This window comes from Dermacentor variabilis, chromosome 4, assembly GCF_050947875.1.
Source record: "Dermacentor variabilis isolate Ectoservices chromosome 4, ASM5094787v1, whole genome shotgun sequence".
In the NCBI taxonomy this organism is placed as follows: domain Eukaryota; kingdom Metazoa; phylum Arthropoda; class Arachnida; order Ixodida; family Ixodidae; genus Dermacentor; species Dermacentor variabilis.
This window is the reverse complement of record NC_134571.1, coordinates 28,557,617-28,584,935: the sequence shown is the minus strand read 5'-3', so window position 1 is coordinate 28,584,935 and position 27,319 is coordinate 28,557,617. Positions and strand designations below refer to the sequence as shown.

At 48.0% G+C, this 27,319-nt stretch overlaps 1 protein-coding gene across 1 annotated transcript in view; it reads left to right on the top strand.

The window, feature by feature from the left end:
* Positions 1–1,160: 1,160 nt before the first annotated feature.
* The window catches only part of LOC142578845 (lysosome membrane protein 2-like), a 68,141-nt gene continuing 41,982 nt past the window's right edge, over positions 1,161–27,319 (top strand). The window contains exon 1 of the mRNA XM_075688479.1: positions 1,161–1,685. Within this exon, the coding sequence (XP_075544594.1) occupies positions 1,563–1,685 (123 nt within the window). The 5' untranslated portion in view covers positions 1,161–1,562. The remainder of the gene's footprint in view (positions 1,686–27,319) is intronic.

The following is a 27,319-nucleotide window of genomic DNA, read 5'->3' as shown; positions in this document are numbered from 1 at the left end:
ATGGGTTTCCTTTATAGCAATTGCTACGAACGGGTGGATGTCTGATTTTCCCTTTATTCATTACTTCTCTCCACCTTGCGGGTTTCCGCAGAACTACTACGTCAAACTTCATCCTCATGTTTCTTCAGGTAATGACACTTGCAGTCACCGCTGCGCTTCCTCCTCCTTTATTTCTATATTTATTTCCTTCTTTTTTTTCTTCTTTGTGCCCAGTATTGTGAATAAGCGCGCTTCTTCCGAGCGCACCGCAAGCGCTTCTGTCGTGTAGTGTTGCTATACAGCTTTTGGCGCGAGAGATGACACGTGAGCACATCGAGAAATTTCTCAACAGAAGTGACCGGTGTTTAGTGGAGCGATTGTGCTGGCGGCACATAAGAACCGCTTCACCGCACAAACATTCCAAAGAGACAATCGAGAGGAAAATGGAAAAGCGACTGCGACTTTCGCCAAGTACCTCGTCACATCAGGAGAATGTAAGCGAATCGGTCTTCTACTCCCGCGCCTATAGCACGCCAAATGTCAAGCTAATAAAAGGCCAGACAAAGTGTGGCTGGCGCTTATGATTATGCGCTGATCTTGCGTGTTGCGCGCCGCTGACGCTAGTGAGTATATAGACCCGCGATAATGGCCACGTAAAGTGGGTGAAGGCCAGCGCATCAAACCAAGGAAAGATATGGAGCAAGGAATAAAGAAGCGTAATAGAAGCCACGCAACACATGACAGGCGCGAGCTCTGCACACTCGAAAGTGGTTAAAGCCAGGAGCTGCTGATATTACTATACAAAAGAAGAAAAAGATGAAACAGTGCACAAACGTCGTAAGTAGGGCACTGCATAAAGGGTGCGAACGTATACCCACAGTACAGGTGATCAATTCTTGCAGCAGGGCATCTTCCGTCTTCGGCTGGAGACGAACGTGCATGCAGTTCTGACTACGGCAATGCATAAACAACAGGCGAGGAGGAGAAGGGTGAGAGCCAGCAGCAAGGGCTGCTGCTGCTGCTGCTTGTTGCGGCGGGGTGGTGAGAGTCGTCGCCGCGTTCGAAGGTGGCGGAGAGCGAGGGCGGAAGAGGGGCAATCGTGGAAAGGGCACGTCGACGGAGGGCTGCTACCGAGAGTGGCGAGGAGGCTGTCGTACTTAAGCCATCCTTGAGCGGGAAGCCGCGCCGTTTTTGACATATCAGCCGCTGCTGCAGCCGGGCGCGGGCCAGTAGCCGACCGCAGGTGAGGGAAGGGAAGGCGCGTCACAGACCGCGGCGAGACCCCCCGACGACGCCGCACACCGCTATCCAGCGTCATCGCCTCAACCGCGCGTGCCTGTCTTCTTCCTCGTGCTGGAAGCGCCGGCCTGGTGCAGAGCCGCCGGCGGAAGAGAAGTCTCGGAGCAGATCTCCGCTTTCCCCGTCCGGACCCACGCCGCGGCGAGAGCCAGCAACGGTGCCGCCGAGTGCCTGCGGTTCTTCTGTGCGAGCGGGCAACGCGTGGTGTGCGTGCGAGGCGTGAGCGGTGCCGGGACGCCGCGCCGATCGGTGGTGACTGAAACGGCGGAAGATCTGCGCCAGCCATGTCGTCGACCAAGAACAAGATCTGCCTGGCCACCTTCTCGGCCATCTGCGGCGTCGTCCTGCTCGTCGGAGTGCTGGGACACATCTACTTCCCCACCATCATGCGGGGCAAGGTCGCTCAGGTGAGCAACGCCCGTGCGCAAGCGTGCGAAGAGGGTGACGGGAACTGGCACTGGATACGGAACAGGCAATGTTAACGTATATCACCAGCTCGCATTTTCCTCAGTAAATTGTACGAATTACAACGGATTAATCTCCTTCTAGAAGGTGCAAAACAGTTTTACTTGATGAAAAGTTCGACATCAACGGTATGTGCGTTTGCACTAACTGTAAAGTGATCTCATTTGCTTTGATCAGCATTGAAACCGCAAGAATGAATTACTCAGCATTAAGGCCTCAAGGTTTCTAATGGCGTGAACAGTGATCGCCCAACGGTCGTGGGTCTCTCTCAGTAGATTGCCAATCTTAGCGAAGTCCTTCTAATGAGAAGTTCGAATGAAACAACGGCTAGGTAATGCAGTCCTTCATAAAATGGTAGAAAAGCTTTTAGCGCTATTGACCGAATGTTAACGGACATCATCTTAATTAAACAGACAGCGCTATTTATTTTACATGAAGGAATTGTTCCTTTCATCGCTAGTACCGCGGCTGGGAGAATTGGCTCTTGGTCTTGCTCTTGGCCTGTGTAGCTCCACCAGAAGCGTCAGCTACTGTGTTATTGTTTCCATCGTGACAAAAATATCAATAAAATAATAATAATAAAGAAATAATGAGAAACTTGACATCCTCCTTTGTCTGTTAACGGTAACAGCCCAATGTCATTTTGTATACAAGGTGTCCCAACTAACTTGCCTCGAGACTGACCGATCGAGGCACTTTGCGTGTATTCGCGGGCTTCTTTCACGCTCGTAAAAACACTTTATGTAGCAGGTATTGAGCAACAGAAAGCTGTATCGGGAGTTTTTTATGTCGCTCTACAATTTTCTCAATGACACATTTAATCTAATTAGAATATTCTATAATTAAATAATTAAGGCTACTTATCTAATTAGGTGGAATGAAAAACAAATTTGAGTATCTCCAAGGCGACGGAAAACAACATTACCTTGGTTCTATCCAGCTACGTGGCATTCACATATATTTAAACCCTGGATAAAGTTATCTGGGACACTCTCTATAGTTACGGCGTGATGGAAGCACACATTGCCAGAACCAACTCGGAGAAAACATCGTGAAACTCTTATCTGCGTGGAAACAATATGACTAGCAATATCTGTGCACGGCGTTTAAGGCCTGAAGAAACACTCGGGTGGAACCGTAGCGAGAACAGCCGCTGTTTGGCGCTTAAATTTACCACGGGCCAGAAACTCGCGAGCAAAATGCGAACTCTGCAGGCAGATTGTAATCTAATCTCCCGGAAGTCAGAAGCCGCAGACCCTTGGCACTACTGTGGAAGGCCTGTACTTGTTCGTTTGTAAAGGACGCTTTGTTCCTTTCCCTCTTTTCCGTTATCGTTAGTGTGCTAACATTCGTAGGATTCCTTACGTCGTTGTGTGCATGCTCTCCCGAGGAACCATCCTTCTCATCACAAGAGTGTCTGCTAACGAATAAGAAACTAGGTTTTATGATAAGGCAAGTTAAGGGCGTGTATTGCAGATTAAACACATCAGGGTGTTCCGGATTACTTACGTTAAAGTGTTATTTTTTTTTAAAAGAAGTGCACGCTATGGGAGCCCAACTATGTCAGTATTGTTCAATGTCCTTTTGAGCACCTTAGTTTTGATGGCCGCCTCTCACTATTCAACCGATATTCACTAGCTCTTAAAGCATTCATTTATGGTTTTGCACCTCAACTGAGGAGTTGCAAAACGTTTTGAGAAATATTAAATTATTTGTTGCCTCGAAGATAGCTGCTGTCGGTTTAGTTCTTCAGAAATCTGAAAACATCGTTCGAGATTGGAAGGAGTACGGGATCAGGCCCTCGCTCACAGCTATATTCCTGCCCCATCGTGTTCTCCCAGTTTCTGATGAACTTCATATTGCACGCAACCAAAAAGTATACGGGGTGATCATTTTAAAATTTTCCGGAATTTTTTTAAGGTCGCCTGTGGCAGATATGCATATGCTAATTCCTGTCCTTGAGCTGGATTATTCGAAGAGGCGGACATTGAAACACATATTCAACTTATTAAAAATGCAGCAATTAACGCCTTAATTAATTACTTTGTGACTCATAATGTAGTTTAGCAATTGTAGCCGGTGAGTTTGCAAGGCGTATAAACTTGAAATGAAACTCCAGGATGACGCCACGCACTTGCACCCAATGTGTGCGCAAGTATGCGCCATTGGGATGCGCTTTACCCACGGAAGAATACATTTCGGCGCACCTCGACACGAGGCGCGCAGTGGACTCAGCTGACAAGGGCGCCCCGCAACCGGCGGCGGATAAACGCGACGCAGCGTTGCATCGCCGACCACTGCGTCTCCAGGTGGCACGAAGCTCTCGCAGGAGAGCACGTGCGTCTCAAGTTGGCGTTCGGCGCCGAACGCGCCCCGCAGCTCGGTGTTGCGCGAGAGCAAGACGCTATTGGTGGAGAAATCCGAGCTGCGAAAACGGGCGAACGAGCAAAGAATACTGCTACTTTTGAAAACTAGAGGAAGAGTCAAAGAAATCTATTCTGTTTACTAAAGGAATGATGCGCTTTGACGCCGTATATTAGGCTGCAATGACGATATTTATGTGAGCTCGTCGTTGCGCGATTCCGCAGAGAACAAAGCCAATGACCGAGGCAACTGCATTGGTTGTGTACACATGACTATACGCATACGCCGTGTCATTAAATGTGTGCTGTCGTGTGGAGTCCTGTCAGTGTGGAGTCCTGTCAGGCAATGACGGAGTTTCCAATGGAAGTCTGCGGGCGACCTCGAGAAAATCCGTTTCCTTGGTAAAAACAAATCGTTTAAATGTTTTTCAACAGCACGCTCTACAACTTTTTCTTTGGAGCGGTGCTTTAAAAATAAACGACTAATCTTTGCCGATCAGTAAATGAGGCTATTCGGAAAAAAGAAAGAACAGAAGATAGCTGGGTTACTCAAGAGAGCATTAAGCAATGCGGTGTCGGTTGCGTTCGCGTAGCGGCCACCGGGTTTTTAAATATTTTACTAATCTATAGTTGGAACAACCTGTATATATCGCAACTACTTACGTGAACGAGAAGGGTATGCGAAATAGTAATAAGAGCAGGAGTGGTGAATGTTGGTAAGCTCGCGAGGTACGTCGGTAAATCCGCGTGCATAATTCCGCACATTGCATGTGCAGTGCAGAGGTGCAGCCTGCCGATCCGATTAGGTAAAGTTCTCATGTAGAGGTAAAGGTAACCATGTAGAGCTAAAGTTCTCACACAATCTCGGCTGCTATGTTGCAGGCCGCTATAAATGTTCTTTTCTCAACGGTTTTGCGTGCGTTCGCTTAAAAAAAAAAATTGGAAGTTCACCTTTCAGGTTGTCTTAGATGATCTAACACTTGCCACTCCCGCGTACCTAAAACGCGTCTATCACTAATCGCAGGCGAGAACAAGACAAGGACAGGTGGATAGAGACGGTATTTCTTTTTGCTTTCTATGCCATGTCGCGATTTATTTCTAGACGAGTGAGTGCACAGCGGCGGCGTCCCAGCTTTTCCGACTGCATGGTCGCGTTGAATGAAGAAGTGGCAATCGTCTTTCGACGGCCTTTCTTCCGCGCTCTGCGCAGGCAATTCCTTTGACATACGAGCTTTCGTGACTCGCCACCAGTTCCGCCAGTCGTCGTTCTACTATAGTCTGTTGATTCCGTTTATATATCGCCTGCAGCTTTTGTGGCCTATCAATTTTTGTTCCCAAGACCCCGTGGGCACAGTGAGGTAGGCCGTAGAGAGAGGCGAGTTGGCAACGCAGTCTACAATTAAATGAGAGCAAACACAGAGGTACAGTGCAACTACACATGACAACGCCGCTATCCGAAAATAGAGCGTCAGTATAGAGGCAACGAGGACAAAAAGAAAAAAAAAGGATTAAAAAATCGAGCGACTGAATATAGTGCTGTTGTGCTCAATGGAATATTACGCAGTTCGAGCAATGCACATGCTCTGTACCTTGAGCGTTTCCATCGTCACGATTTAGGATATTAATATTTTCTTATTAGCACGCAACAGCGAACAATAGTATTTGCATGTTGGCTGGTGTAGCGACGCACACTTAAGAAGACATTGAGTACTGCGTCTAAAGGAAATGCTTTGTGAAGCCACGACTTCTGTTCGGTTGGTCTGGATTCGCTCACAGTCGTTGGTCTTTTCACAGCATTTGAACCAAGTAAATAAAACATGGAACTTTAATAACATGTAGGGAATAGAATGAGCAAAGATCCAACGCTGCGGCTAACAGCGTGGACTCTCCGGGAAGTGCCTGTAATTAGCGTTCAGAGCACTGGCTGTTGTTACTATTGCGCTGTTGATCGAAGCAGCCCTGTTTAATCTATGGACAGCTTCTGCCTAATCCTAATGCACCTTCCGCATATCTGTTTAGTGTTGCTCTTCAGCAATATGCGCGTTAGGTTGTGCGGTACGTCAGTGTTTCTTGGAAGAACTAAGCGAATGGTAATTATTCGTCTTTCTGTGTAACTATATATCACGATTACTTTAAGCACTATCCAATGCGAGCATAAAATCTCTCACGGCACGTGTTTTATTGCTGTTACGTAAAAGTCTAAAAATAAATGAATAAATAAGCAATCCTTATGGCTTGTGGAAACGTTCTTTCTGCCTTTAAATTTTTTTCCTTCACCAGGAGAGTAATCGAGTATATATATATATATATATATATATATATATATATATATATATATATATATATATATATATATGCCCGCCGTGGTTGCTCAGTGGATATGGTGTAGGGCTGCTGAGCACGAGGTCGCGGGATCGCATACCGGCCGCGGCGGCCGCATTTCGATGGGGGCGAAATGCGAAAACACCCGTGTACTTAGATTTACGTGCACGTTAAAGAACCCCAGGCGGTCGAAATTTCCGGAGTCCTCCACTACGGCGTGCCTCATAATCAGATAGTGGTTCTGGCACGTAAAACCTCATAATTAATATATATATATATATATATATATATACTTCGGAGGAAATTAAGAATGGAACCTTTAAATTTAAACTAAAGGAACAACGAACCATCGAACTCCTCGTATCGCAGTACGTCTTCAAAAGGATGTGCTGTGGTTTGAGGGCGAAGACAGCGACATGCTTATACTGTTTCGGTCCATCGAACGATACGAGCAGAAGCCCTGTTTTTGTAACACTTGACAACGAGCTGTGGAGGAACACGTAAGCAACGATAAACCCTTTTCCGCGCGTCGGCAGAAAAACAGCACGTGCAGCCCCCCCCCCCCTCCATTCCCCCAAGGCAATATACTGCTGCGCCTGCGTACGACGACAGTTAAACGTGTCAGGCAGTGGTGCGTGAAAACAGGTGCGTCCCCGTAGCGCGCGCATCTCGGGGGCCGTGCTCGCTCCGACCTCCCCTCACCTCCCCCCCCCCCCCCCCTTGCACGCGACGCCCCGAAGCGATGCCGTTGGTTTTGTGAAGCGGCGTAAGCGCTGGCCTGTCTTTTTGTCGGCAAAGTCTAACAAGAGAAGTAGCGTGCCAGAGAACGGCGTCGTCTTCCGCGGCACCGTTTCCAGCTCACAAAAACTTGCGAAAAAAGAAAGGAAGAATTCACAGCGAAGTATTCTCGCAATAAGGGTGTATATGTGAAAAAAATGTCCAACTTACGCAATTTTTTGTTCTGGCCTACTAATGGCTACTTATGTAACGTCTTGCGCAACCGCTGTTTTTGGAGCTCCTCCAGCGCCTTTTGACGAGTTATATAAGTTTAATAGATCGGAGACGAGCGGCGTGCTTGATTCTTTGATGAGCACATTGCATTTGGGGTGCGCGGACTGTTAAACCAGCTTTACTAATCCTTGGACGCAAAAGATAGTTAAAAAAAAGAAGTTTTTGAACTCGGGGTTACTGCCTGCCTTTCTTGTATAATTTCTTTTTTTCTTTTTGTGGCGTAAATGCATTGCGCCATTTTTTGCTGAAATCGTTGAACAGTTTACACATTCGTACTACGGTTAAGAGACCAGTGTACTGGTTAACAAGGTCCTTCGCATACCAAATACACACAGGGTTAAGATAACGAACACTGACAGAGCGTTGCAGCAAGGGAGCGGCTCGTAAAGGACAGTGAAAAGCAGTCATTACGAAGGGACCCATTCTGAACGCAGTCGCTGCAGCGGCGGGGCCGCCGCTTGCAGTTGTCGGGCGCGTAGGTCGACCTGTACGCGAGGCAATCTGCACGACCGGCTTCCCGTTTAGTTTTGCGAGGAAAACTCGGCTTCATCGCTGCTCCCGTCAGCAGCTGTGCACATTCGCGGCAGCCGTCCTCCGTGCGCTAGCTGGAGCGTTTGGCAGAGTGTATATACGCTGTAAGCTATGCGGAGCGTGACGAAACGCTTTGTCAATGCATTGCGCGCTTTAAATGGTCACAAATACGCAGTGTGTATATATATATATATATATATATATATATATATTGCGAGGTAGTCGTACAAGACGCTTGCAGCCAGTCCCCATATTGCCTAAAAGTGTGTTCTGAATGTTGTATTCTCACTCCGTGCATGTATTGTTTGTACTTGTTGCTAAGGCTTGCGTCCCACTTTTGCTGGGAGACTGGCAGCCTGCACACGCGCACCCGTCTGCATGCTTTCGCTCGTGTTTGTCGCTTTTTCAGCCCCGTTGGTAAAACGCGCCTGCACGCGGCGGCGAGGTTGCCGCTTGCTTGCGGGCGCCTTGGCTCCTACACACCGCGCTGCGTGGTTTTTTGACGAGAGGAACATTGCGCCGGCACGACAGCCACCGATTGGGAACGGTAGCCGCGCAGCTTGCTTGTCCACAATGCGGGGCAGGGAGACGGAGAAACAGGGAGGAGCGGTCGCTGCCACTTCTCTCGGAGGGCGGAGGGTACGCCCTTGGCACTGCTGGACCTGAATGCAAACGCGCGCGCGCGCTGGGACGCGGCACATTACAGAGTCGAGGGAGACATCCACCACTCACTGGGTTACGACATTCCCGCGGGCGCCGACCTCTGCCGTCGCGGCGGCGGGCTTGTTTTATAACGCGGAGAACCGCGCTCGGGAACTCTGCGCGGGAATGTGTCGAAGCAGGGCTATGTGGCACAGCGTCATACAAAAAAAAAAAAAAAAAAAAACTACTTTAAAGGAAATACTTTCCACCAGGACGTATTACGGTGCAGCCACATAAGAGACTGGCTTGGCTTTATGGCGTTTGTCGACAAAAAATGCAGTTAGGAGCAAGCTTTTTTCTTTGGCTGCGTGAATTCTGCTTTCGTAAAGTCGAGACGAAAGGGGTGGTCAAAGGCTACTGAGACGGAAGACAACAATTTTTTTCTTTGTTTCTTTTTTCAAATAAAAAGTTGAGTAATCCGATCTGTACGAAACGCTATAGCACCTGCTATGATAGTATTTTAGTCGACATTGCATGACCCCGTTGAAGCACGTTGTTGTGCGTTGTAACAGCGCTACAAACTTAGAGTCCGAAGCCAACCATCCTCCCGTTGTCACTTCGGACAACGCTTACACCATGACCAATTACTGGCCCTCAAAGGACAGCTTTCGTTGCTGTGAAAGGTTTATTTATACGGATATGCCCTCAGGCAATTCTTTCCCCCCCTCTCTCTCTCTTGTATGTGTTAGTGATTATGCGTGATAAAGTGCAATATTTATTATTTCGTTTCCATTAGTTCTTTGAGCAAAGTCATGTTTTGCCAATAAGTGAAATACATTAGTGCGAAACGTGTTGCTTCCAACCTCTCCGGATAGACATCATGTCAATCCTACCTGCCTCCCTTTACACGTGACTTTTCGGGTCGAAGACTCAAATGCGTGAACTTAAAAACCGGAAAGCGTTGTGTCCCGGCTCATATGAGCTCTAGGCACTTTCTGTTGCAGCGAATAAGCGGCTATTTACGGTAATGTCGCGTTACGACGGCTTCTAGCGCGCACTGCTAGCGGACGCTGTATAGATGCGACTTCGCACAACCGGCACGCAATGCAAAGCCCGACAAGCATTGTCTGCACGCGGGAAGAATTGTTCCTTCTAGGCGAACCGCCGTTTGTACTTCAGCCGCGGTTGGCCGTGGCTTTTGAACCTGCTCGTCCTCGACGCAGCTGTCGTTCGGATGCTCCATCTGTGGTCCGGCGCGAACGAACTTTGTGCTGTCTTCATCGCTCAGTAGGTCGTCGTCGGTGCTCGCATATGCTTTCGGATGACGTTGCCTAAGAACGGTGCATTTACGGTCGCGATAATTCGATCCTATACTTCTCAGGTCAACATCGCGTCGCAGTTCGCAGTGAACCGCGCTTCTGAAAAGAGCTTATCGTTGCTGGTAGCTCTTAGAACCATCTTGCAATCTTGGGGCGCTCAGTTAGTCCAAAATTACGAGCCCCCCCCCCCCCTTTTTTTTTTCTTCATATAAATGCTTCAATCAATGGAGTGTAAGGATATATCAAAGCATGAATTAATTATCGCGTCGATGCCACCCAAGTCGACTGCACTTAACATGCGCCTTAACATGGGTGAGCGTGCAACGGAGTAGTGCACACAAAAGAGCGACCGTAACGGCTGCGAGCTTCCGTCCGAGACAAACAAATGTGACGTATTTGTCTAACGTGCGTCGTGGATGGTGTGCATTGTGAAGAAGCCGTCTGACACCCGTCAACGACAACGTGTGCTGTAAATATCGGCTTATACGCCGTGCAGCGACCGTGCAACTGCGAGCGGCACAGCGTTCTCGCCTTGTGTTGAGCTCGCTGCACTGTTTTCTAACGCTGTTGCCCGAGGCACTGCACAGTTCCGCCTCGAACACGTGGAAGCGCGCAGAGTTCAGAACGTGCGAGCGCATCGTTAGGTTTTCATCAATGTACGATGGAAGGACGTTGTGGTGCGGTGCATTCAGTGCACACATTTCGTACTTTGGCTGACAGCCTACCGAACGCGCCGAAATAGGTCAGTATTAGTGAGAGAGAGAGAGAGAGAGAGAGAGAGAGAGAGAGAGAGAGGGAGAGAGACAGACAGACAGACAGACAGAGAGGGGCGGGGCAGTGAGGTTAACCAGGCTGAGACCGGTAGGGTATACCATGCACTGGGGAAGGGGATCTGTATTAGAGTTGCTCTAGAGAAAATGGGAGTTCCGAAGGTATGCGAACAAAGGTGAAAAGGAATCACCAACACAACGCTCTCTGCATAACTTTCCTAACTGTTGGTTTATGAGGTAATAAGCGTGAGTTTTTGTTGCACTGTCGCAGTGCGGTAGGCAATATTTTAAACGCGAAGAATTTCTTGGCGAACATTTGCCACTTTGACAGTATCTATCTATCTAGCCACCTACGTCTTGGTGTTCTCATGGTCATTGCGTTAACTTGGTAGGTACCAAAATTGGCATAGTATGACGAGAGTGTATGACGATCATAAATGATAGGTGATGACATGCATATCATGACATGTGTGTCATGTAGGTCGTGAAATAGCCGCCTACGTCTTAGTGCTCTCATGGTCGTTTCGTTAACTTGGCATGTACCTCAAAAAGCATAGTATCACAAGAGTGTATGACCAACATAAATGATAGGTCATGACATGAATGTCATGGCATGCGTGTCATGTAGGTCACGAAACAGCTGCTTACGTCTTGTTGCTCTCATGGTCGTTTCGTTAACTTGGTAGGCTTCCCGTACACTGCTTCGCGTAACATCGATCCGCACAGGGGGTGGGATCTGCCGGCGATATATATGACCAGAGAGGAAATCACATTATAAAAGCCTCCTTTTATGCCTACCGCGCGTGTTACCCTGTCTGACGAAAAGCGCGACAGAATAGAACGCTTCGCTTCATGCTGGAGAGCGGCTGAATGAGTCTGGAGTTCATCCCCATCGGTGGCTACTGCGCGTCTTCGATTCCCTGACCTAACAAAAATTGCGGGAAGGACGCCTTTCTTCTCTTCCTGTTTTCTTGCTAAACAAAGCTGTCGCGAGAGCTTCTTTGTTGGGTGTACGGATTTTAATTTCACATGTAAGGAAGTTTTCATCAACTGCTTAGTGGAGTGCGGGATCAGAGCGTGGACGTCTTGCGGCGCGTATTTTCCTTCCGTCAAAAGCGCGTCGGCGAACGCTGCCGGCTGGGCGTGGCTGCAGTTTTGTTGTCTATCAGACCCAGATATCTGGCCCGTAGCAGTGGCACACTCTTAGCAGTGTATCATGCCGATTCGCCGAGATATGCACGCTGTCAGCCGAAGTCGACGCATCATGTGTGTTTTCTTTTCCTGAATAGTCTTCCAGAGACGCAAATTCAGAGGGAGAGATCGCGCATTAGCGACTTATCCCCACATACGTAGGCGGACTTCGGCTAAATGATACAGTCGGCTCATCTAGTGCGGGATCTGCTAAAAAAGTCGAATTTCCCAGCAGTTTGCGGCCGTAGCCTGAAAAACCATACGGCGTTAAACAAGCTGGAAATAAAAGCGAATACGAAGCTTGCGTGTCCATGCTGCAGAATATATTTAGAATTTTGTCGCGCTGTTCATAAGCGTTTGACGCCGACCGTGCATATTAAACTTCGTCGGGCGGAGGGCATTGCCGGGCCCATGAACTTGAATTATTCACTGCACTATATAACATATGTCGGTGACTCATACGATAATTAATTGGTAGGAAAACTTCTCTCCTGCAGCTCTCCTGCACACACACACACACACACACACACACACACACACACACACACACACACACACACACACACACACACACACACACACACACACACACACACACACACACACACACACACACACACACACACACACACACACACACACACACACACACACACACACACACACACACACACACACACACACACACACACACACACACACACACACACACACACACACACACACACACACACACACACGCACACACACACACACACACACACACACACGCACACACACACACACACACACACAAATGTGTCAAAGAGGAAAGTTAGCTGAGACGAAATGATTGCTTCAGTTGTTGAATGGGCGCAGGGCGACAGGGGGAGTACCCCTCTGATGAAATCTGCATTCGGTGGATTATATAGGAAGAGCTCCGAGCGGAAAACATCTCTTATGCTTGTCAAAGAAAAAAAAAAGATTTTGGCAAGTTGTGTGCGTTACACCACTCGACAATACAATTTGGACAGTTGTGCAAATCACACAGCGACGTATCCTGTCCCCGTCCAACTTACAGGAGCCCTCCGCTTTGTTAGGTATTGCTTCTTTTTATGCGCTTTCAGCGCAGGTACATATTATAGCTGTATACAGCACGCAAGCAAGAATTGCATGTCACGTACGTGGTTACGCCCACAATATTGATTTCTTGATTTTTAGTTTGTTTTCCTTATTTTTTCTCGTTATGTATGTGTTGCTCCATCAACTGCACGAGGCTCTGTGGTATCCATCTCTAAAATAGCCGATTCTTATCATCGCATAATAAGTTCACTGTATACGACATTGTTAGCGATCGACGACTCGAATGTCTCCCAGGGAAATGGGGCGGGATGCGAAGGCGAGGTGGTGGGCGCGAGACAGCGGCATAGGCGGTTGTTCAGCCTGTTCCGCTTTTTCTCCGGGATGTGGGGCAGTATACGGGTGGCGTATATAAATAGATATCCTCTAAAGCTAAAGCTCGTCGCAGCCTCCTATATTTAGCTGCTTGCATCATGTAACGTACGAGGTTCAGCCTGTGAAAACGACCTAACCGACAGAGTGAACGCACTATTGTACACACGGATGCCGTCGCAGCTTCGCCAGCGAACAATGATACCGCTTGATTTCCGCTATAGTTCTGTTCCAGACAGCTGGGGTGCACAGGTAGCAGCTGGTAGCATAGCCGCATTTACGCTTGAAGTCGCGACTGCAAAAACAGCACGTGGTTCTGAAAACGGCAGCACCACCGTGTTTTTACAATATAATAAAAGGAAAAGGGGATTCTGGACTATGCGGATAACACGACTTTGAATGTTCAAGTGTAAGATATTTTGGAGCAGGGGAGCGTATGCCGGTAGCGACATAAAGAAAATACAAAGAACAACAATGGCACAGCCAGATGGAGAAATGAATCGGGCGTTTTTAAGGCTGAGCCATTGCGGCTAATTTATTTTCGCGGAATATTTTTCACTTGGTGGAGCGCATTTCACTGAGGGTAAACGTATTACCAGAGTCCTTTGACACATTTGATAGTATCAAAGGACTCTGGTGTTACCTATATGAAGTAAACGACAGCTGAATGCTAAACGTCTCAGTGACTTATAGATCGCGGTCATTTCGCAGATTACGCTCGCACGGGAACTCGCTACGTGCGCGTTACTCGTTGAAGTCACGACAGCCAGGCAGCAGCATATCCCAGGACGCCGAGCAAACGTCCTGCCCCCGGCACCGCGGTGAGCAGGCACGAGGAAGACTCGTTACGGGACCGCGAGTGCATTGCTGCTCTCCCCACGTGGAACTACACTCAGCCACGCGTCGTGCCCGGCGGACGTTTTCAACGTCCGCGCAAAGTGAGCTGCCCGCTGAGGCCCCGTATACTTCGATATCACACCCGGAAAGCAAAGATAAGGTGTGATGTTTATCGAGATATGTGGGCCAACTCCTTCTTCCGTGCAGGAAGTTTGATCAGGCCAGCGCGGCCTTCGGCATATATATAGTACTATTCCCAGAGCGCTAGCGAGGTGGTTTTCGGCTTCTGAGAGTGAAATGGTCGTGACCGTGGAGAATTTATGCCCCACTTTTGTGTCAAGGCCACAGACGCTTTGTTTGCTTGTTGCTACTCTGTCGGTATTATGCGCAATCGCTCAGGTTGCCCACGCAGGGGCAGGAGTTGAATTGCGGTGCAGCGGTATACTGCGCAGTGTGCATGGTATAACGGCATGCTGAAAGCTTTCATTACATATTCCTAGGCACAGAACTTGTCTACTTGGAGCGGCCTTTTGACATTGCAAGCGGACCTGCCGTGGTGGCATAGTGGCTGTGGTGTTACGCTATAGTAAGCCCGAGGGTGCGGGATCAACTCCCGGCCGCGGCGGCCGCATTTCGATGGGGGTTAAATGCAAAAACGCCCGTGTACTGTGCATTGGGTGCACGTTAAAGAAACCCAGGTGGTGAAAACTAATCCGGAGTCTCTCACGATGGCGTGCCTCATAATCAGATCGTGGTTTTTGGCACGCAAGAGCCCAGAATTTAATTGATTAATATGGCAAGCGGAAGACTTCCGTTCGTCTCGCTCATGTAACCGTGTACTTCTTGCCAATGAGAACGCAGATATTATTTGTCATACGTCAGAAGCCACACGTCCTAAGAAGAAACAAAGGAAAACAAAGACAACAAGCTAGCAAAGCTGGTATTATACAACAGCGTGCTTGATGCTTGAGCAACAGCCGTTGCCCATAGAAACCGCACTGGATGGCGTGATCGGATGCCAGGTCAGGGTTTCCGTGCGCGAAATTAGTCGATCACAATCGGGCCTCGACGTATCGTGTTGTTTAATCTTGTGGCCAAGGGCAACAGCCCTTGCGTTATCCCTACGGCTTCGTCTCGCGATCTGATATAGTGCGAACGCGGTCAGAAACCTGATCGCATCACGCACGTGCATTTGCCATGCAGTGTTTCTCCCGTAATGCCAAGGTTGAAGCTCAGTTGGCTTCCATTCAAAAGCTGGTTAGCCTCAAGGAAGGCCCCAGGATGTTGCCAAGAAATACGACAGTATCTTTTCTAATCGACGACGGGGCACAGAATATTATTAACGGAACACAGACGCCTGTATACGGTGAAAAAATTAGGATCAAGAGGCACAAAAAGGTTCAGGTTTGGGTCACTTGTCTTCTAGAGCAGTACCTATCTGGTGGCAGATGAGATGAGTCCCTCTAGCAATGAGTCGAAAAAGGTTTGTCTCAGGAGTGGCTACGTTAAGGTATTCCTCCGGCCTGTAGCTCCGGACAATTTTCTTTGCTCTTCTTCTTCATGACTAGTGACTATAGCAAGAAGAGGTGTCCGGCGAAGGTACTTTACTCAGAAGCGCCTAACGCCGGCGATAAGCAGCGTGTTTTTTTTTTTCAAATTTGATGTACTATCAGAGTTCAGGTTTAGTGATTTCTTGGGGACAGTTGACGCCTGTTGTGCTATAGTTTGAACAGGAATAATGCAACGGCGGCCGTGTAACTGCACGCACAATGTCTGCATAATGTCGTTCTCTGAAAGATGCATCATGCGGCGCAATGAACTATATGGGAATGCGTGTTTTCAAGAGACGTTGGGTAGGGAGTGGGGCAAGTAAAAGGTTCAGACGGTGCGACACTGTTCTAGAACGTATTTTTTCAAGAAGCATCTTCTCGAGAATAAGTAGACAGTGATATAAAATTGGCGTTGACATTTTGAAGCATTGCAAATATAATTCCAAAGTCATGATGTCCTTGCATGCGCATAAAGCCGCCCCTAAAAGGCAATATACCATTGAGAGCGATCAATACAGCATTGGACTAATTTCATCCAGCTTTCATGAAACATTTTCAAATTTCACTAAGTCATCTTGCGCCATCCTCCATATAGCTAAGAGTTTGATTGCCGTACGGTAGACATGATGCGCTCAACAAAAAGTCTATTGCATACGGTGGACAACGTGCACCTAGCCAGAAAAAAACAGACAAAATGGACAGGATTTGCAAGGCGAGAATAATTAATAATTAGCAGTTAAACAAAGAAAGAGAAAGAATAACACTGCTTATTTTATTCATCCTCTATTTTCAGCACTCAACCCTTCAGCCATCCTGAACAAGCCTAGCTTTCCACACAAAGCCCTCCTCATAGTGGTTACGAGTTCAGCTCGTTCAGGTTTATAGTTTGTCGCTGGAGCGCTGCCTGCGAGGCACGCTCGTTATGCCTCGTGCAATAAGCAGGTTATGCAAGCTTTGGCAAGAAGTTATTTACTGTATGAGATGAGACGGGGCGAAGTATTTAATCCGAACTGTGTACTGAAGCAACCAGCACAATGTAAGGTTAAGCGCTCTTTCCTGGTTGAATATTAAAAGCCAGGCTCGTCATAGTGCATCAAGAACACTCGGAAAAGCTGTCCTGTCACATCTTCGACTTAAAAGCAACATTGAGAGAGACAGTCATGATTATAACTCCCCTCACTTTAAAGAAACTGTCTCTGCGTTAGCATTAACACGTATCTCCACGGTACCCCGTACTTCGACGAAAACATCGGTCGCGAAAGAAAGAAAAAATCTCGCCACGGCACAGATTTTATCCATGCCTGTTCTATATAAAGTCGCACGAAAGGCTCGATTGCGTAACCGCGAGTGGAACTCTTAGCACCTGTACCCGTGGAACTGTGCATACGGGCACCTGTACATATACGGGTACACGGGCACCTGTACATACACGGAACGCAGCCTCTGAATGTTACTGTCCACCTAATGGCTGACTGCTTGATGAATGGTTGTGGCAGACGGCGAATCCTGCGTTATCTAACGCCCTTTTGGCGTTTTACCTACTTTATATGAAGGTGTTTTCCATTCCTTACTCCCTTTATTTTTTGCGTTTTGTTTCTGTTCCTGCCTTTCCTCTGTCACCAGTTGTTGACATAATTTTGCCAAGAGCTTAAAGCGCGCGTCCTACTTTCCCTGTGTATTCAGGTGTTCCCGATGGTCCTAGGTTTGAGAAAGAGGCTACAGCGCACCACGGAAGAATCCGAGTGCGCATATGCACTGGTTAAGTTTACAAAGGCTTACCTTGCGTACCTTGCACGTGCGCATATGCAGCACGCTGTCTGTTGCACAGCTTGCATGATAACTTGATCTAGTTAACATTCTACTGAATCGAGATACGTATGCCAGCACTGCTTTGTTCAGTGTTAGATCCTGCAGCGCAACGCCAAGGTGTGGAATGTGCTATCAACTGGTGCACGTGTCCTGCATTTGAAAAAAAAAATTACAAATCCCACGCACTGTGGCAATCGATATAAGCGAAGCTTTCTTTGCTGGTTGCTTTGATTGACGAAAATCAGCGGTGATGTTGACTGCGAAAGCTTATATTTCTTCAACGTTTAGTCTGATATGAGAATGGTGAGTTGATGTTCAACTACACCTTGCGTGCACCACTGCTGTTTGCGTAGTACACAAAACGCACAGGGAGAGGTGTTTGCTTGAGGCGTTGTAGTGCGCTATATTTCATTACCTCTGAGAGGATTGAGTACTGTCATTGCCTCACACGGCACGTAGCATCGTGGCAGAAGTATCAAACATGAAGTAGATTATGGGGCGGGTACGTTCCAAAACCACAATCGAATTATGAGGCACGCCGTAGTGGCGGACTCCGGAATAATTTTGACCCTGTGGTGTTCTTTAACGTGTCCCAAAACCTAAGTGCACGTGCGTTTTCTATTTCGCCCCCGTCGAAATGCGGCTGCCGCGGTCGGCATCAAATCCACGACCTCTAGCAATGCCATAGCCGCAAAGCTACCGCGGCGGGCACAGCAGTGTTGATTTGACAGTCGACCGATTCCGTAGTGTCGCTTGCACCCTGCGGTACGCGTTAATTAATGCTGGTCTGATTCTGCACGCCCTGCGTAAGTTGTCCACTAGACATATTTGCACGGTGTTTATTTTTCAGAAATAGCAGAAACTTACTGTACCGTACCTTGAACGTAAGTTTATCCGGTTTCCCCACAATAACTGTCATGTGTATAGTAATAGCATTTCCTTGCCTTCTCACGTCACCTTCCCCCCCCCCCCTCCTCCCCCTATTGTATGAGAACTGCCTCTCGCCCTCCTCTCTACAATTCTATCTACGTCCTCTCTGAACTCGCACGTTATTAGAAAGGTAAGCGCTGCGGTTTCTCCAATGCTGTTGAGGGGTGTCACGGATAATTACACCTGTAAAGACGCTAATGTGCGACGCCCAGGGAGCTCCAGACGGCATTGTGCACATTCGAAGCGGTGGGTACCAAACGAGTTTCTCATGTCGCCTTTCCTCTCTGCCTGGCTCCTGTCATATATACACGCGCTCTGAACCACATCCGGCGCAGTGTGCCAGACAGCAGCAGCAGTGGGAAAGTCGAAGGAAGAGGCAAATAAAGCTTAGCTTTAAAAATGGAGTTGTAACATTGTTATTCTAGTGTTGCCCGCCGTGGCTGTCATGAAGAGCTGCACTTCGAACAGGGTCATTGAAACTTTGTTTGTGCAGTGCGCCCTGGCCAGCTTCGCGACGCTGCTTCTTCTTCAACATGCTGCGCAGCCGCATCAACAGTGTTCCGGCAGGTCAGGAAAACAAGTTTATCGCGCACCAACCCTCGACCGGTGGTGTCGCAAGCGCGTGACTTGTGATAGGATCTGCCCATCTCGCAGTTTCTGGAAGAGCTCTTCCGTCTAAGTCGAACACAGCAGTGCGTCTAAGATAATAATAATAATAATAATAATAATAAAAAGAATACTGGCGTTGATCTTTTATTACAAGATCGTCAATTTTGCTGATGACAGAAGAAGACGGCTTGCATATAGTTAAACCGATAGTAGAATACACAGTCGTGCAAGGCCTTCTAACATAGTACACGATGAGTGAGTGTGGCGTACTGGGCTCACTGGATTGCTTTCGCGCATCTTTGGCTTTGTCTTCCAACTGAAGTTCTACACGCGTGTGCCGTCGCAGCAAGAAATGCTTATGAGCGCAGACGGCTAGTCTGTATTGCGGCTCTTCTCGTGTCGTTATCTCCAGGCACCATCGCTTCGACATTAGGCTGAAATTATGCGTTTGGGCGGCGCAATTAACCAGGACTTCAGTAACATAAAACTCGTAACTTCTATGTGGTAGCCCAGAACCCACTTGTATCGAGGCGTGTACGACATTGAGGCAGCACCGAACTGTGGTGGTGGTGGTGGTGGTGGTGGTGAGAATGGCAGTGTCCTCACTGCTGTCGTTTGTAACCAGGTAAAAGTTAGGATTTCATATGCGAGTCCATGTCATATAGGCGCCGGTTGGCGAACTCCAGTGTGTTCCTCTTCCTTATATAGTAATAATATGGGCAAGGCCGCTGAGGTGCCACGTTGCAGCCATTCTCAGCAATGGTAACGAAATGCTTTCATGTACATGATATATGCGATTTCTGTAAGGCCACACACGTCAGCGAAGTCACCGCAATTTCCTTCTTTCCTTCCCTCCTCTCTCTCCCTGTTATCTATTTCCCCCTTTCCCATTCCCCCGGTGTAGGGTAGCCAACCGGACGTTATTCTGGTTAACCTCCCAGCCTTCTACTTATCTCTTTCCCTCCCTTCCCCTCCCGGGCAGTTTTATCGGCACTTTCATTGCCAGTAATGTTGCAGTGCCCGGGTAGCTACTTAAATGTAATGTCGTGGCCTCCATCCTCTGCTTGATGGTAGCGTAATAGTATCTCTGCTACGGATTGTTCATGTGGGCTGCGGTGCAGAGCTGCTAAGAGTGATTGCAGGGCTGCCTTTGAGTCACAGAATATAGCCCAGCTCTAACCGACGGGAAGAAACGTTACTGTGACACTTGCGAGTAGGAGTTTCTTTCACAAATGCCTATTCATTCCTAATTTAAATGGCGAACAGTTCCAATTGCAGCACATGTGGTGTCGCAGAAACGACCAAACATTTCCTGTGTGAGTGGTGCCTGAAGTTGTGAGAAGTACCCTTCGGACAACTTTGTGGCACTCAGATGGCTGGACTTTCACACAGGAGGTCTTGGGCCCTTGGTCTCGTGTGTCTGCTATGTGCAAGGCCACAAAGGCGCTGGTGCGTTTCTTGAAATGCACTACCTTGTATGACCGCTTGTCTCAGCGATGAACGCTTGTGTGTGTAACGGTGCAAACTGCGAACTTCTCCCTTCCTTCTCCTTTTTCAATGCCCTTTGCCCCTTCACCAGTGCAGGGTAGCCTACCGGGCTCAGCCTAGTTAACCTCCTTGCCTTTCCCTTATGACTTTTCGCTCTCTCTCTCTCTCACTGTTATCGCCACCTCCACCACCTTTTTAATCAGCGATTAAAAGGATATCGCGCTAAAAAAAAAAAAAACTGCAGAACTGCACACCAGTTGTTTATTGAGTCCCACTCGCCGCGGAGCATTCGACAGATAAAGTCAAGAAACAAGGTTTAGGCGCATACGTGGTATGCATGACTCTCCGTTCCGGCGTTGTTGGAAGCCCGCTGCGAAGTTCCCGCACGCTCCACTTTCGACATTCACTAGCGGCCTGCTCGATCACCGGCACCGTTGCTTAACTGCGCGGGTCTCGATCAAAGGTGCTGCTGGCATTTGAGCTGGCTGCGCAAGATATGCAGCGCACGGGACAACACCTCGCTGCCTCTGCGTGCGTTCTGAGGGACGGAATAATGGCGCCGCAACAGTGAACAGCACGTATACGTATAGTTCCGCTGCTTGCCTTCATAGCCAGGAGGAAAACACGAACATATGCTCATTTTTATCTGCTTGGCCGCTTTCCAGCATGCGCCCCGGTGGTCACGTGTGCGACGAACATCCAATGACTTATTTTTCATCCAAGCTCGCAAGCGTGGCACCAGTCTCTGGCCCTATATATACTCGGCATTCCAAGTGCAAACTAAACGGTTTGGTTTGCATTCCAAATGCAAACCAAACGCCGGTGATTACACACGACTACTTCTGTGTGTCGCTTTGAACTTCCCCTTACAAATTAAGCTGGGCATATTTAGAGCATGGCTTCTGCGGAGCACAACGGTACCGTGGAATAAAGCTGTATAGCGGCTGGCGCTTTCAAAGCACGGAAGCTGAAGAAGTAAACTTTAGGGCTGACAACAATGTTGCTTTGCACTGTTCTCTGGTGTTTATAAGACCTAATTTTTAGATAGCGGCCCCTTCCGCAACCTTATCATTTACTGTCATTCATTGGCCTACACCGACACGGAAGCGTAGGCAACGCGCGTGTCGTCGTGTGAGATGACTATAGCCTCCCTTCTTATCCTCTCCGGTTGGGGGCCGTGATAGAAGTCTCTGAGAATGTGGGCGTCATGAAAAAATTCCTCCACACTCAAGAAAACAATTATACTTAACAAGGCTTGTGAACGCTGTTAGCTAGACTACGTTTCTTGCGATTGTTCGACTTGCGACACGCTGTCGCCGAAGCACCATTCAGAGTCGCCGACAGCAGTTTTGTTTACAAACGCGCAGAAGGCGGTGGCAGTCGATGCCTATCGCAGCAAGTCCCATTGTTTGTTGGTTTTCCTATCGCACCAGCCTTTCCCGTCCGTTCACACCAGGGTATAGCCAGAGAAACGGCGGCTGTTATCACGCGGGCGCTGAAAAGAAATCCGAGCACAGCTCTTTTCACAGCGAGAGCGCCAGACGTTTGCCACACACTGCTCTGACACGTTTATCCGAGTAAGGGTTTCACAACGGCGATCGGTATCGCGTCTTAGCATCGAGGAGGCTAGTGCGTGCGAAAGCACATGCGCATGCGCTGCAACGAAATGTACGGCATAGTCACTGTACGTACCACTTTGCGGCTCAAGTCTCGTTTCACGGGGAAGCACTGAATTAATCATAGACGCCGGATCAACTGTAGTTGCGCGGGTCGAGAAGATTGCGCAGACTAAACTTTCATACGTACATCTAACTAACCAGTTTACCCGACAATTATATAATGAAATAACTATAACCGCTGAAGGAACTGTTTCTTCAGGTGTCGGCGTGAGCGAATAAAAAGGCAGATTGAACGAGAAATGTGTGGTGCAGTAAACAGCGAAGAAAGCAAATGCGTAAACATGCCGTCAAGATAGATTATTTAGCATTAATTTACATCTCTTTAAGTTCAGCGGTAATTGCCCGCCATCAGGATTAAGGAACCACTGAGGAATGAGAGCGCAAAAACAAACGGGTTCGTCGAACAGTGACGTAAATCCCAGCAGCTTATCCTACACTGTGCTGAGGTGATGACTAAACAAATTGCGTCGTAGGTCAACAGGAAATGTGGCTGTTTGTATTATACGTACATGCCATATACGTGTTATCCAAACCACGCAAGTACTCGCTTTTTGTTCAGGGACAGGTGATTTGCGGCCGTTGAACAGCAATGATCTGGAATGCATCCCAAAAATTACCAGGCTGACCACAGTCGCAGATTCGGCTAATTTTCTGTGACGGTCGTGGTTTACCTAGTTCTCATTTCACACCACCATATGAGCGCACTCCAGGTTGTTTGTTAGTGTACCAGCATGAGGAATGGCGATGCATAGATATGAGTTAAAGGATTATCGAACTTGAAATCACAGGTTCGATCAACCCTCGGCCTCAAAGAACGCAAAAAAAAAACGGCACAAGCATTTAGGACTGCTTACGCATAGGAATGCGAAGTTGCCTGCATAGGAATGCGAACGCGTGTTGCCTGCGTTCGAACTGCGCCTCGGTAAGGTCAAATCAAAACGCGCCAAGCGTCTCAACGCGCTCGAAGGACCGCTCAGCGGTGTTCAGCCGGACAATAATGCTTTTTATTTTATAAACTCAATTTATATAAACTCATGACGTAGCGTCACTTCCTCCTCATTGGTTGCGCCGTCACGTGTCCACTAAAGCACGCACTAGGCCACACCATTGGTCAACCAGCACGATGGAACCTCCGTGGCGTCAGGAGAGCGTGCTCGGTCGTCTCGCACAGCGGAGGCCCTGGTTCTATTCCCACCCACACCGAAACGTACCGAACTTTTTGTTCAAAGCCATTACTATACTTTGTTTTCAGGAACCTCCTTGTGGAATTCGACGGCAATCCGAGCATCTTTTGACGTGTTTTTACTCTTTGCGCCATCGGCCACTTTTGGTAACATCCTTCGGTCACGCCACGGACTATACGACGGATTTTCGCATTATGGGGCACATGTTTTCGCAGTGAAATATATACGCTCTTGGCTTTCACATGCCGAAACCACTTCGTAATCATTTTGGTCACCCGGGGTTCCTTAACGTACACCTAAGTGCATGACACACGAGCGTTTTTCATTTCGCCCCCATTGAAAGGCGGCCGCCGCGGCCGGGATCTGATGCCGCGACCTCTTGCTTAGCTGCGCAACGCCATAGCTGCTAACCCACAGCGACGCGTGCATCAGGTGCACAGGTACTAATCAAAAATCGATGGTATAAAAAATAATTATGGAAAGTACAATGTGTGCAATTAACAACACAGAAAGAGAAAAAAAAAAGACATATTTCCCCGTATGGCGGTGACAATCATAGGCAGCTGATCAAGAAAGGGTGCCAGTCCAGTTACAACATGGTGTGGTCATACATGTCCTTCAGGTGAGCGATCATTTCACCAAACTGACAATTTAAAGGACATAAATAAATAAATAAGTAAATAAATAAGAAAGAAAGAAAGAAAAATAAAACCGTGGGTCCTGCTTTGAGGTCCAACATGCGCGTCTTTCTATCAACTGTGTAGTCTAATTTGCGATCAAAAGGTGCGCAATCTCTAAGGGGCGCGCAGTCGCACATCAGGCCGTATGTGAGTCCACAGTATATAAAGTAAAATCCGAAGTCCACATGTTTTCTTTCTATTTTCAGCAATTACCTACTCGTACCAAAATTTGCCATTTGAGCCACACAGAGCTTGCGAGTCAGACTTCTCAACGTGAATTTCACAAGATTCAGCACGGCACTGCCCCACGACTTCCCGTTGAATTTGTTGTGACCACTTAAGGTGAAGACCTAATTTTTGCGAAGCGCTCCCGCAGACGATGTTTTGAAGGGACGTTGTGTGTAAACTACAACAGAGTATATAAAGCCAGCAAGCAGCGAAGCCAAGGAAAGCATCGGGGTAATTAGTTGCGGTTGAAATTGAAATGTCGAAAATAGTGAAGAAAAGATGAAATCAAAATGGACGAAAATATAGCTTGCCGGTGGGGACCAAAACCACAAACTTCGCGTTAGGTGTGCGATGAACTACCAGCTGCTTTCACTGAATTTATTTATTTATTTATTTATTTATTTATTTATTTATTTATTTATTTATTTATTTATTTACCTTGTCATACCTCTTAAGCTAGAACGGAACTGCAGGGGTGAATAATTCTGAAAAGGCAGCGAGGCAGCAGGACGAAATCACCGCTCAGTTACGCGAAGGCCATCAGAGCCACGCACAGCACCGCTTTTGTACCATTTGTACCTTGGCGTTAAGCACAAGTTATAATAGGCACATCAAGTGTGAGCGTAAGGTCCACTTCGCTGAACATGCGCAACAAACAAAACTTGTCCCGGAAATTCTGTCCACCGCCTTCGACTCCGATGTAACAACGATCGAAGGGGGTGTCCGGAGATGCCTTTCAGATTATCTTTTTCCTTCTCTCTACTATTTACTATGTTGGCACAGGCGGCTGTCTCACTTTTTACTCACGTTTTCATCTCTGAGGTCCTGCGCTCATCTCTGTTGCTGTGGCTTGGTTTCTGATAATCCTGGATTTGGCGTTTACGTTGGAGTCATACAGCCTTTTTGCGTCCACTTTGACGCAATATTTTCTCTTTCTAAAGCGTGTTGAGCCGATTCATGGCCACACCTGTAATCGAACTAAAGGTCCTGAGGAGCAGGACATTTCCTTTTACCGCTTCCTCAAGAGAGAGAGAGAGAGAGAGAGAGAGAGAGAGAGAGAGAGAGAGAGAGAGAGAGAGAGAGAGAGAGGGATATAAAGAAGGCAGGGATGTTAACTATGTCAAGAGTCTGGTTGGCTACCCTACTCTGGGGGAAGGGAGAAGGGGAAGAGGGGAATGGGAGAGAGAAGGTATAGAGACGTGCACTGACAGTACTTGAGTCAAAACCGCTTGTACGAACCAGGCTCTTTCAGAAAGCACAAAAGGGCCTTTACTGCCTTCTGAGCCGGTTATCGGAGAGGTCGGTGCTCTAGTACTGTCTGTTCACTCAGAAGACGATCATCTAGTTTTATCAATGTGTTGGACAAAGATTGTCTTCGTGCTTGAAATTGAGGACAGTGGCACAATAAGTGGTCAACGTTCTTTTCGCATCCGCAAACATCACATGCAGGACTATCAGCCATACCAACTAGTGCTGAATAAGCTTTCGTGAAGGCAACTCCCAGCCACAACTGACACAGAAGAGACGTTTCGCGTCGGTGCAGTCCGGCGGAGGTCCGATTTGCAGTGAAGGGTTTAGTCCGTGCAGTCTGATGCGCCTTGTATACGCGGTATTCCACTCTGCCTCCTCATAGTTACAGGAAAACTGCTAAGGCATTCGAACTGAATGGCATTGAAAGACTGCGTGTAGGCATAGTGTGCTTTTTCTTGTGTGTCTCAATTGTCAGTGTACTCCTCCCCCTTCTTTGTGTTCGTGATTTCTCTCTTAAACATAAACGTGCCGTTCATAGGTGGCCGTTCGGAATGATAATTTGTGTCCGAGGTAAAAACGCATGATCCTCCATACCACCATATGAGGTAGGAGTAGGAGTAGGAGTAGGAGTAGGTAGGAGCATTACAGTAGGAGTGCAGGTGGGTGTTTTTGTTTGAACCTCATCCCATTACCCGGCCGTACTTTGGGTATACCGCGAGAGTCGACTTCCTGCTTTCCTTAATTTCCTTTCACTCTCACCGAAGCCACGTTCTGATGTGCCGGATCACGAAGGAAACAATGACGGCGAGCGGATGCCTCGTCTATTGACATGACGAGAAGCCGAAAAGCCGCGCTTCCAAATGTCGGCGCATGCCACAATCGCATTTCACAAATCCGTGGTGACACAATCACAAGCACGCCTTCCCGTTCGTGATCTCGCCAAGTACATATCCTCGCGATATGATCAGTCGTACTACCCTGGCTTCGCTCAAGGTTCGGGATGTAATAAAAATCCCTTCTCGTTGCTGCGTCGTCTCTCGGAGGGGTGCGCGCTCATTTAGCCGCACTATTTTTCCTTTGTGGTGTGTATTGCGCCTGCCGGGAGCAAACTGACATTGGCGCAACGGACCGTACATCAGGCGCGCTCAACCGTATGCAGATTGGCCGTAGTGGCGTGCGTCACCGCCAATGTCTTTCGCCTGCTTGACGAAATGGAAGGTTTCATGCATGCGCGAGTCGCTATTTAATGCTAGAATGCGAGTAGCTATTCCAAGAATTGACCACAGGGTGTCCTTTCTTTTGGCGCTCACAAGTGCCGGAGGGCAGCTCGCTCGCTTCACGGAAAGGGATATTATATTAGTATAGGGGCCAACTGAGCGAAAAGGAAAAAGAACGTCGTGAGAACAGGAGCAACAGTGCCAAGTCAGGGCTTATCACTCGTGTTCTGGCGATGTGTTCGAAATGGGATTGTACAGACGTTGGGGCGATTAAAATGTATTGGGAGAGCCTGTAGTGAGAACCGACTGCAGGGGAGAAGCGCACGCGGCCACGTCATAACCGGCACTACAACGCGTTGTAGTGCTGGTTATGACGTGGCCTCATGCGGGTTTAGCCTTATAGGAAATGTTCATCAGACAGTCGGCATAATGAGAATGAGAGAAGGATAGAACGTTCTACCCCGACCACTTCGATTAGTTCCAGGAATTGAATAATTGAAAGCACGCGCGGGAAAGCCTCCCTGCTGCAAGATA